Consider the following 10264-nt stretch of genomic DNA (forward strand, 5'->3'; position numbering starts at 1 on the left):
TTTAGGCTTCAATCAAGCTTCTAAATTTTTTTTGAGTTCAAGTCTTTTTGAGTTTAAGTTTCAATATTATATTTCGAGTTTGAGTTGAACTTGATAATTTTTAGCTTGTGAGTTTGAGTTTAGTTGAGCTTACTTTTAAAGTTTTCAAGTTCGAGTCGAGTTCAGCAATACTCGAGTTCGACTTGGCTCGTTTAACAAACGATGTTGTTTGGTTTAATTTTTTTTTTAAAAAAAAACAAAATTCCAGGTTTTCCCGTTTTCCCCGATTTTTTTCGATTTTCAGCCGGTCCGGTTCGAACGGTTCAGCGGTTTTGGTCGGTTCACTAATAACGGTTCAACCAGTTTAAATTAGACCGGACTAAGTAACGATTTCCGATTGAACCGGTCGGTCCGATACAGTTTTCAAAACAGAGGTATCAAGCGAAACTCACCTTTTTTTTCTTTCAAAATGGCAGGTTATTATCACTATTTATGTGCAAAGAATGTTGGGTTTTGAAATACAGTTCTAAGGTATATAATGATTTATTTAGATATGACAATATTCACATAAGACCTTCAAGATCAAGAAGAAGCTAGTCAAGAAGATGAGAAAAAACAAGCCCATTTCGTACTGGATTCGTATGCGCACCGGTAACACCATCATGTCAATATAGTTTCTTCATTTTCTTACACATGTTTTCAAATATATGATTTTTTTACTGACAATTAGACTAAAGAGACATCAGATCTCTTAAACCAGATTATAAATTTAAGTCGTGACGTTTATGAATAGAGTAAATTGAATAAAATAAGAGAGAAAATATAGTTATGTAATTTATTCAAATACTTATTGACAAATGATTAAGATTCTTTGAATAAATACTATTAAAATTAGGTCATCTTCTTTACATTTGGGAGTCTTCCATGGCAGCTTCCTTCTTTCAACTTGGCACTTTCTCCTGCTTTCCCTTATGGGAAAATTGTTGATCCTTTCCATGATGGTTTCGTGTTTTTTCTTCCGTGGCAAACAGAATTATCAGGTAACTTCAATCTCTAACTCTCAGTTTGTTTTGATTCTCATAATTCCTGAGAAATTTCATGCTTGATGGTAAATTATTTCAATGTTATTGCTTCCATCTTTTCAAAGATCCTGACATTGGTTTTCGATTTGGGTCTTTTTTTATTTTTGACATTTTCTGAAATTAATTCAATAATGTAATATTTTAAAGAGGGACCGCTTCCAAAGCAGACGCGTGAACATCGTTGTCATAGAAAATTAAAGAAAGAAGAGAGATTTCATTAGTCAATAATGTCAGGCTCTACGGCTCCAACATTATTTCAGACAGTTAGGGCACAACACGACTTAAAAGCAGTAAAGAAGGGCAATAATTTCAAACCAAGCTTCTATTTGCATTTCTTTAAAGTGGTTGCAGCGGAGCTTCCTCATATTTTCCTAGAAAGAATTTTCCATTACCTTTCTTTCTTTAAAGTTGGTTGCAGCGGAGCTTCCTCATATTTTCCCAGAAATTTCCTGTGTTGTAGGTGAAGCTTAGTTTAAGCTCAGGTGAGTGAATAGCGGCTCTTCTGCAAACCAAGGAACTTCATTTGGCCGTTTTTTCATCAGCTGCTTCGCTCCGATCATCGTCTTCGAACAAGCTTCTCAAAAGAGGTATTTATGGAATTTAACCATTCTTTTTTTCCCCAAAGCTTATAAACGGCTGTAGAATAGATTCTTTTTTGTATTTAGAACTACATATTTTCTTAATTTTTATTTATTTAATTTAATAAATTTTTAATCAAATAAGATGATGATACATGTTACCTTTCGCACTGCTTTCCTCTGTGTTGAAGGTGAAGCTTAGTTTAAGCTCAGGTGAGTGAATAGCGGCTCTTCTGCAAACCAAGCAACTTCATTTGGCCGTTTTCTTCATCAGCTGCTTCTCTCCGATCATCGACTTCGAACAAGCTTCTCAAAAGGGGTATATATGGAATTTCAACATTCTTTTTTCTTCTTCAAAGCTCATAAAGGGCTGTATAATAGATTCCTTTTCATATTTAGAACTACCTTATTTGAAGATATTTTCTTAATTTTTATTTATTTAATCTAATAATTTTTTAGCCAATAAAATGAAGACACATGTTACCCCCCGAATTAAAGAGAAGATAAACCAAAGGAGGAATTAAACTGAGACACCATATTAGCCTTTAGATAACCTTTAGATAAAGGATATTTCATAATTTGGAGGTCGGAAGCTGCTCTTAACCTAGTGTTGGGGGTAGCCTACTATCTTATCTCCTCTTACCCCATTACATATGGGAACAAGGGACAACCATTTATTCCCATTAATGACAAAAAAAAAATAATGAAATGAAAATGCTAACAGAGAGATTCAAATATGGAGCTGTAAGCATAGATGAAAAAAATCATAACCACCTAGTCAAATCACATATTTAAATAAAATTTTTGGTATTTTATATATATTCATATAAACAAATGATATTTATTTATTTTTAATATTTTTATATTTTAAAACAAAGTAAAATAAGTTTAGTATTTTATTTTTAAAACTGAATTCGATGTTTTTTTATATATTTTTGAATCTCGCATTAAATATAATTGTTTAAAAATATTAAAAATATAAAACTTATTTTTTAATATATAAAAATATTTTTATTTTTATATGAAATGAATTCTTTCATAAATTTTGTTTAAAAATATAAAAAAATATTGAATTTGTTTTGAAAATAAATATTATTTTCTCTTTGTTTAAAATTTTAAAAATATTAAAAGTTAAATGTCATCTGAATTACTTTTTTTTATTTTTATATCAATAACAATATTATGATAAATATTTTTTTTGTAAAAATACGAATATATAAAAGATACTAAAAATCTTCTTTAAATATGTGATTTGACTTGGTAGTTATGATTGTTTCATCCATGCTTACAATCTCAGGTTTGAATCTTCTTGATATCATTTTCACTTCATTTTTCCTATCATTAATTGAAATAAGTTATATAAAACATGTTGTAATATAGAACCAAATGGGAGGCTTAGCCGAGTGGTTCAGGCGTGCTTGGCTTTAGAATGTCTTAGGTTTGATGCCCCTAATGCATTCCTCCCGTTTATTTTCTCTCTTTAATAGGTTGGTGACCACCTTATTGGATGAAAAATTCATTAGATTAAATAAATAAAACTTAAAAAAGTATTCTCTAATCAGGTAGTGACACAAGTCATCATCTAATTGGAGATTAAATTTATTTTAATTGAATTAAATTATGACCAAATTGATAGAATGTATAAATATTGAGGACTAAATATGTAATTATACCAAGTTCTTAATTGCCACATCAGCTCTCCCATTAAAAGTCAACGAATAGTGACTTGATTGAAGCATTTAAATAGTTGACTGATCTGACTGGTTAAATCAAAGCATCGGTGGTCAAAATGAAATATGACAATAGTTAAATGGTCACCATTATAGTTTACCCTACATATTATTTAGGATTTGTGTTCTAAAAAGTTAATATTTTTTAATTCTTTTAAAATACTCATAAAATGTTTAATTAAAATTATTTCCTTTATATTATTTTAAGATTACATTATCCTTTTTCTTGTTAATGATAATTTCCTTATGGTTAGAATTTAACTTTTAGTTTTCGTTTTGTATTTTAATTTTTCATTAAAGGAAATATATAGATTTTTATTAAAATGTAAATTAAATATAATTTTGATTAATTGGACTAAAAGTATTTTGTAAAATCATTTTAAAATACCCTTATAAATTATTTAATTATTGTAGCATCACTTTAGTTTACAATTATATCAATTTGCATTAGACCACTCCACGCATCGCTGGAGTAAAGAAAATCTCCACTTTGGAGTAGAGATATTGCTCCAGCCGATCGCCACTTTGGAGTAGAGATAGTGCTCCAGCTACAGTTGCGCGCTACATGTAGAGTTGCACTGTAGCTGCGCTACATTTTTTTGTTATTTTTCTGATTTTTTGCATTATTTTCTCTTTATTCTATCTTTTATTTTTTATTGTAATTTCTAAACAATAAAATAAAAATTAAACATAATATAATAAATTCAAGTAGATTAAATTGCAAGATCTTAATTCTCCAATTGTAGAAGGAAGAGATCTTAATTCTCCAATTTTCTCTGTATTTTTGCAATGTTATTTATGAATGTTTGATTTATACTTTTTATCTTGATATTTATTATAAATGTATATGTTTTATTTTATATTTGCAAAATCAATATTATAATAGTTAAATATTGTGAATAAAGTAGAGTTGTTGATAACGTAGAGATAGTGCTGGAGATGAATTATTGTTTCATCTTTAGAGCAGGGATATAGATGCTGTAGAGTTGAGATGAGGGTTGGAGATAGCCTTAGATTGTTAATTTGCATGTTTTCAATATCGGAAATCTAAGAATAAATTATTAGTTTATTTTTTAATCAGATTAATAGAAACATAACAGCAAAGATGAAAGCAAATTTCATTATCATAAAGATTGAATATTGTAAATGATAATGCCAAATAAATAGTATTAGTTGTAATAAATGATTGATAACAAAAAGATAAAACACATTAATTTTTAAAAATAGTTTAGGTGATTACAAGATGTTCATAATCTTTTTTAATTATTGACAACGCACGTACTTGTAAACGCAATTGTTCGAACACAACACCTTTAATGAGAACAAAACTCCCCTTAATTATTGAGGTCGATTTCTGTTTTCAAAACAAAATCAATTTTCCCAAATTCTTCCTCTCGCACACAACTTCCAAACCCGATTCCGACGCCGCCGATCGTCGATTTGAAATCACCATCGTATTCGTCTTAAACTATTTATTATTAGTCAACTATAAAGAAAAAAAAGGCACTTGATTATTCATTATGTCAATAGACCTTAAATTTATTGTTAAATTTTGTTTATAGACAACCATGTACCCAAAAAGTATCTTATAATTCAGTTTTTTTTTGCATTTTTTATTAATTATTTTATTTTATGCCTTTAAATTTTGAAATTTCACTCTCTTAAAGTTCTGTTTAATTTAATTTGATTATTCGTGAGAGGGTGAAACTTCTTGATTTAAATCTTTATAATTTCTTAAACATTTTTTAGAATAAAATGAAGTTATATTTTAGTCATGTTTAGATACATTCACCTAATGATGCTTATTATTTAGTTTCTAACATATGGCTTGTGACTTGCAGCCATGGACTTTGTTCTGAATAAGATAGATAAACACTTGGACAATCATAGAAGCCTTGATCAACATCGGAAGGACCTTAAAAGGAAATTGGAGGAATTGAATGGTTTGAAGGAAGACACCGAATCTATAATGAGATCAGAGCTGCAGCCGAGAAAGAAACTCAAGGCGGAAGTCCATATGGTTGGAAAATGTTGAAAGTCAATGTCGAAGTGCAAGACCTTGATGACAGAATCGGTGAAAGTAGTGCTCTTACACGTGGATTTCACACAGAAGTGTCAAAGAGTATAAAGGAAGTTGAAGAACTTATTACTCAACAGGGTAATTTCATGGAGGTTTGGTGGTTGACAATCCTCAATGGATCGGACAAGTTTTATCGACAACAAATTATCAGGTGAAGCTGTAAAGGCCTGTGTTGAAGAGATTTGGCAGTGCTTGATGGATGATGGGGTTAAAAAATTGGAGTTTGGGGCATGGGTGGCGTGGGGAAAACAAGCATCATGAAGTTTATAACAACCACTCTTAAAAGAGAGGGGGAAATTCGATACTGTGATTTGGATCACTGTATCCAACGAGACGAGTATTGCTACTGCAGAAGACGTTGCTAGTAAAATCGGAGTAGAATTTTCTGGAGATGAAGAAACTACAAGGGCAGGGATGCTCTTTGAAAATTTGTCTCAGAAGGGTAGGTTTGTGATGATCTTGGATGACCTATGGGCGAAGGTTTCACTTGAGAGAATAGGAATTCCTGAGCTGTCAAATGGGGTAAATTAGTGTTGACAACAAGAAAAGACGATGTGTGTCGACAAAATGGGTTGTAGAGAAATTAAGTGAACCTCTGATGGAAGAAGAGGCATGGAAGTTGTTCTTAGAGAAAGCGGGCTGTGATATTCAATATTCAAGGGGTGGAACCAATTGCAAGATCAATTGCTAAGCGTTGTGCAGGTTGCCCTTGGGAATAATTACTCTAGCTTCTTGTATGAAGGGCATTTATGACATCTCGGAATGGAGGAATGCACTAAAAGAATTAAGGCTACGCAAAAAGAGTGTTAATGGATTCGAAGATGAAGTGTTCGAACAATTACAATTTAGTTATGATCGTTTAAGAGTCCAAACTTCAAGACTGTTTCCTCAGTTGTGCATTATATCCGGAAGATTGGGAAATTGAAGAGGAAGATCTTATCCAACTTTGGATAAGAGAAGGGCTAGTGGAAGAAATGGATAGCATGCAGGCAGAGTATGACAATGGTCGCGCAATAATGAATAGATTCATCAGCAATTGCTTGTTGGAAGTTTTTACTGAAGAAGAACATGCAAGAACTGTAAAGATGCATGATCTTTTAAGGGACATGGCATTGCGTATTGCAGAATCTCGATTCTTGGTAAAAGCTGGAATGAAGTTAGAAAAGGCACCAGATGTGCAAGAATGGAGCATGAATCTAGAGAAAGTTTCGTTGATATGGAATCAGTGGTATATACCCTTGGAAATGTCACCCCCAAAGTGTCCCAGGCTCACAACATTGTTGTTGTCTCAGTGCAATAGTAAGTATTCCAGAGGATTTTTCAAGCATATGGATGCACTTAAGGTTCTTGATCTTTCCTTCAACCCTATCAAGAGTCTTCCAAGTTCCTTGTCGAAGTGTCTCGGGCTCACAACATTGTTGTTCTCTGATTGTTGCATAGAAAGTATTCCAGAAAGCTTCTTCGATGATATGAATGAGCTCAGATTCTTGATCTTTCCTCCAATCCTATCAAGATCTTCCGCATTCTTATCAAATTTGAAGAACCTCACTTCACTGTTGCTTGCTGATGTGAACAATTATGGAATGTTCCATCGTTGTCAAATCTTGGAGTTTTAAGGAAGTTGGATCTTCGAGGACAATGATCAAGCAAGTCCCTGAAGGAATGGAAAACCTGGTGAGTCTCGAGCATCTAAATCTGGATCAGTCAAAGAACCTAAATGAGATCCCGAATGGAGTACTTTCAAGACTCTGTTGTCTTCAAGACTTGATCGTCGGTGAAACTCTGATAAATGGAAAGGAGGTTGGTGGATTGAAGAAACTGCAGGGAACTCTTGAAGGGAGGTTTTATGACTGGCACAACTTAAATATGTATCTCCAAGCTTGTCGTGGCCGAGAAGAGCCTCGTCAATACACAATCTTCGTGGGAGATATATTTTGATCCGTCTTCTGAATATGAAAAAAGAAGGAAAAGAAATTGTTGTAAGGTTGTAACATCCATAACTACCAGATTGTGCTTCCACGTGACATTGAGGGATTGGATTTTACCTTTTGCAATGTTGATTGCAGCGAAGAATACCCGCTTTTCTCCAGGTTTATCCTCTTCTCATTTTCCTCCTTTTCATCTCTTAAATCTCTTTATATAAATGATTGTGGAATATGAAAAAGTGTTCTCCCCAAACTGTGTGCCGCTAAATTTACAGAGCTTAGAGTTGGTGGGTGTAGGCAATTGGAGGAAATAATAACATCAGAAGTTGAACCGGAGGAAAGTGGAATGGTTATCACGGAGTTTCATCTTCCACAATTACGGCTATTGTCGTTGAGTGATCTACCGGAATTGAAGAGCATTTGCAGTGCTGGTGGAGTACTGGTTTGTGATTCTCTTGACAAAATTGGGATTGTAGACTGTCCAAAATTAAAGAGGACGGGTCTTAATCTTCCCAAACTTGATAATGTCCCACCATCTGCATCTGCAAATTTCTATCTTTCAGTTCGGATAAGACCAAAGGAGTGGTGGGAATCAGTGGAATGGGATGGTCCCCAACCCAAGTCTCTTTTCGACCCCTTCGTGAGATTTTGGTAAAAGGTAATGGGAGGATGAAACGGAGCAGTTGAGTTTGTAACATTGGCAGTGTTTTTATCTTCTTATGTAAGAGAAGCTTAATTTGATGAATTCTTACTCTATTTATACTTCATTTTATTATATTATTTGCACACTTTTTATGGTGAAATTATTTATTTAAATTTAGTTGACGTGGAATTATTACTAAATTATCTTTAATTATTTATTTTAGCGGTATCAATGAACCGAGCTTGAACAAATAAAGTTATGTCCATATTCGTTTGTTTATTTTTAAGGTGTTCATGTTCGGTTCGTGTTCATTTAATTTTTTAATGTTGTGTTTTTGTTCGTTTATTTATTTTGAATGTTTCGTGTTCGTTTATTTATCCTTCGCGAATATTCGTTTTGCGTTTACCAACATGTTCGTTTAGCGTTCTCTAAGATGTTCGTTTATCATCTTTTTATATGTTCGATTTTTTAGTTTTGCCCTTTTATTTGAAGTTAAAGGAAAATAATAAAATTATGCCACTAGTCCTTATACTCCTTAAGCGTAGGTGATTCAAGAGAACCCTTGGGAGTGGCACATATTATCAGCTAACAATGAACCTTTTTGGCTGCTTCTCTCCGGTCATCGTTTCCTCTCAAGTTAATTAGAAGAGGTATATATTGCATTTCACATTTTGTATTGTTCTTTCAAACCTCATAAACCGCAACAAAAGAGTTCCCTTTTCATGATTGTAATTACACGTGAAGGAACCCTTTGGAGTGCCTCTCTTCTAGCGGTGTGCCATCATATCAGCAAGTAAGGAACGCCTTTTGGCTGCTTTTCTTTTTATTTGTGGTTCGGCCCAGTCATCATCTCCGAACAACTTAAACCGTAACAAGTATTTCTTAATGTTATCCTTTTTCTTTTTTGTTTAAAAAAATTAACCATGACAAGCTAATTTCAAGGGATCGACTCTATATATCTATGCCCTATTAATTTATTTTGATTATTCATGAGAGGGTAAAATTTATTTGTTTACATAATTATTTCCTTAAAAAAATTGGGTTAAATGAAATTGTTTTTTAGTCATTTTTATTTACATTCACCTGATGATGCGTTATTATTTAGTTTCTAACATATTGCTTGTGATTTGCAGCCATGGACTTGTCCTGAATAAGATAGATAAACACTTGGACAATCATAGAAGCTTTGATCAGCGAATGAAGGACCTTAAAAGGAAATTAAAGGAATTGAATGGTCTTAAGGAAGATACAGAATCTATTATTAGAACAGAGCTGCAGCCAAGAAAGAAACTCAAGGCTGAAGTCCAGATATGGTTGGAAAATGTTGAAAGAATCAATGGTGACGTACAAGACCTTGATGGAAGAATTGGTGAAAGCAGTGCTCTTACACGTGGATTTCACGGAGAAGATGTGTTAAAGAGTATAAAGGAAGCTTCTGAACTTATTACTCAACACGGTAAATTTCATGGAGGTTTGGTGGTTGACAATCCTCAATGGATCGGACAAGTTTTGTCGACAACAAATTTATCAGGTGAAGCTGTAAAGGTATGCGTTGAAGATATCTGGCATTGCTTGATGGATGACGAAGTTCAAAAGATTGGAGTTTGGGGGATGGGTGGCGTTGGGAAAACAAGCATCATGAAGGTTATAAACAACCAACTCTTAAAAGAGACCGAAAAATTCGATACTGTGATTTGGATCACTGTATCCAAGGAGATGAGTATTTCTAAACTGCAGAAAGACATTGCTAGTAAAATTGGAGTAGAATTTTACGGTGATGAAGATGAAACAACGAGGGCAGGGATTCTCTTTGAAACATTGTCTCAAAAGAGTAGGTTTGTGATGATCTTGGATGACCTATGGGAGAAGGTTTACCTTGAGAGAATAGGAATTCCTGAGTCGTACTTGAATGGGATTAAATTAGTGTTGACAACAGATCAGCCGATGTGTGTCGACAAGTGGGTTGTAGAGTTATTAAAGTGAAGCCTCTGATGGAAGAAGAGGCATGGGAGTTGTTCTTAGAGAAGGCGGGTTGTGATATTCTCAATATTCGAGGGGCGGAACCAATTGCAAGATCAATTGCTAAACGTTGTGCAGGTTTGCCCTTGGAATATTACTATAGCTTCTTGTCTGAAGGGCATTGATGACATCTCGGAATGGAGGAATGCACTAAAAGAATTAAGTCTACGCAAAAAGAGTGTTAATGGATTCGAAGATGAAGTGTTCCAACAATTACAATTTAGTTAT

General features: G+C 33.4%; 2 protein-coding genes and 1 long non-coding RNA gene across 3 annotated transcripts; all 3 read left to right on the forward strand.

Annotated features, from left to right (window-relative positions):
- The first annotated feature begins 1398 nt into the window (after positions 1–1398).
- On the forward strand, positions 1399–5322 carry LOC120169127. The gene is made up of 3 exons (XR_005520639.1): positions 1399–1648; positions 1831–1958; positions 5211–5322. It is a non-coding gene; the product is annotated as an uncharacterized LOC120169127 (long non-coding RNA).
- Positions 5323–5397: 75 nt separating this feature from the next.
- LOC120169143 (probable disease resistance protein At5g63020) lies at positions 5398–7065 on the forward strand. The gene is made up of 4 exons (XM_039177362.1): positions 5398–5527; positions 5736–5971; positions 6110–6183; positions 6342–7065. Exons 1-4 carry the CDS (start codon positions 5398–5400, stop codon positions 7063–7065), a joined length of 1164 nt encoding a protein of 387 aa, XP_039033293.1.
- Positions 7066–7087: 22 nt separating this feature from the next.
- On the forward strand, positions 7088–10000 carry LOC120169144 (probable disease resistance protein At4g14610). Its single transcript, XM_039177363.1, has 3 exons — positions 7088–7290; positions 7615–8025; positions 9151–10000. Exons 1-3 carry the CDS (start codon positions 7088–7090, stop codon positions 9998–10000), a joined length of 1464 nt encoding a protein of 487 aa, XP_039033294.1.
- The last annotated feature ends 264 nt before the right edge of the window (positions 10001–10264 follow it).

The sequence above is a fragment of the Hibiscus syriacus genome, unplaced genomic scaffold (genome assembly GCF_006381635.1).
Source record: "Hibiscus syriacus cultivar Baekdansim isolate YM2019G1 unplaced genomic scaffold, ASM638163v2 tig00111754_pilon, whole genome shotgun sequence".
NCBI lineage: Eukaryota > Viridiplantae > Streptophyta > Magnoliopsida > Malvales > Malvaceae > Hibiscus > Hibiscus syriacus.

What these genes read in the sequence shown, in the direction of transcription:
- LOC120169144 (XM_039177363.1), top strand. Translation starts at nt 7,088, where the DNA reads ATGATCAAGCAAGTCCCTGAAGGAATGGAAAACCTGGTGAGTCTCGAG. An exon ending in CAGGGAACTCTTGAAGGGAG is followed by an intron (nt 7,291 to 7,614) that starts GTTTTATGACTG and finishes AATATGAAAAAG; the next exon opens with TGTTCTCCCCAAACTGTGTG. An exon ending in GACCCCTTCGTGAGATTTTG is followed by an intron (nt 8,026 to 9,150) that starts GTAAAAGGTAAT and finishes TGTGATTTGCAG; the next exon opens with CCATGGACTTGTCCTGAATA.
- LOC120169143 (XM_039177362.1), top strand. Translation starts at nt 5,398, where the DNA reads ATGTTGAAAGTCAATGTCGAAGTGCAAGACCTTGATGACAGAATCGGT. An exon ending in TTCCTGAGCTGTCAAATGGG is followed by an intron (nt 5,972 to 6,109) that starts GTAAATTAGTGT and finishes TCAATATTCAAG; the next exon opens with GGGTGGAACCAATTGCAAGA. An exon ending in AATAATTACTCTAGCTTCTT is followed by an intron (nt 6,184 to 6,341) that starts GTATGAAGGGCA and finishes CTGTTTCCTCAG; the next exon opens with TTGTGCATTATATCCGGAAG.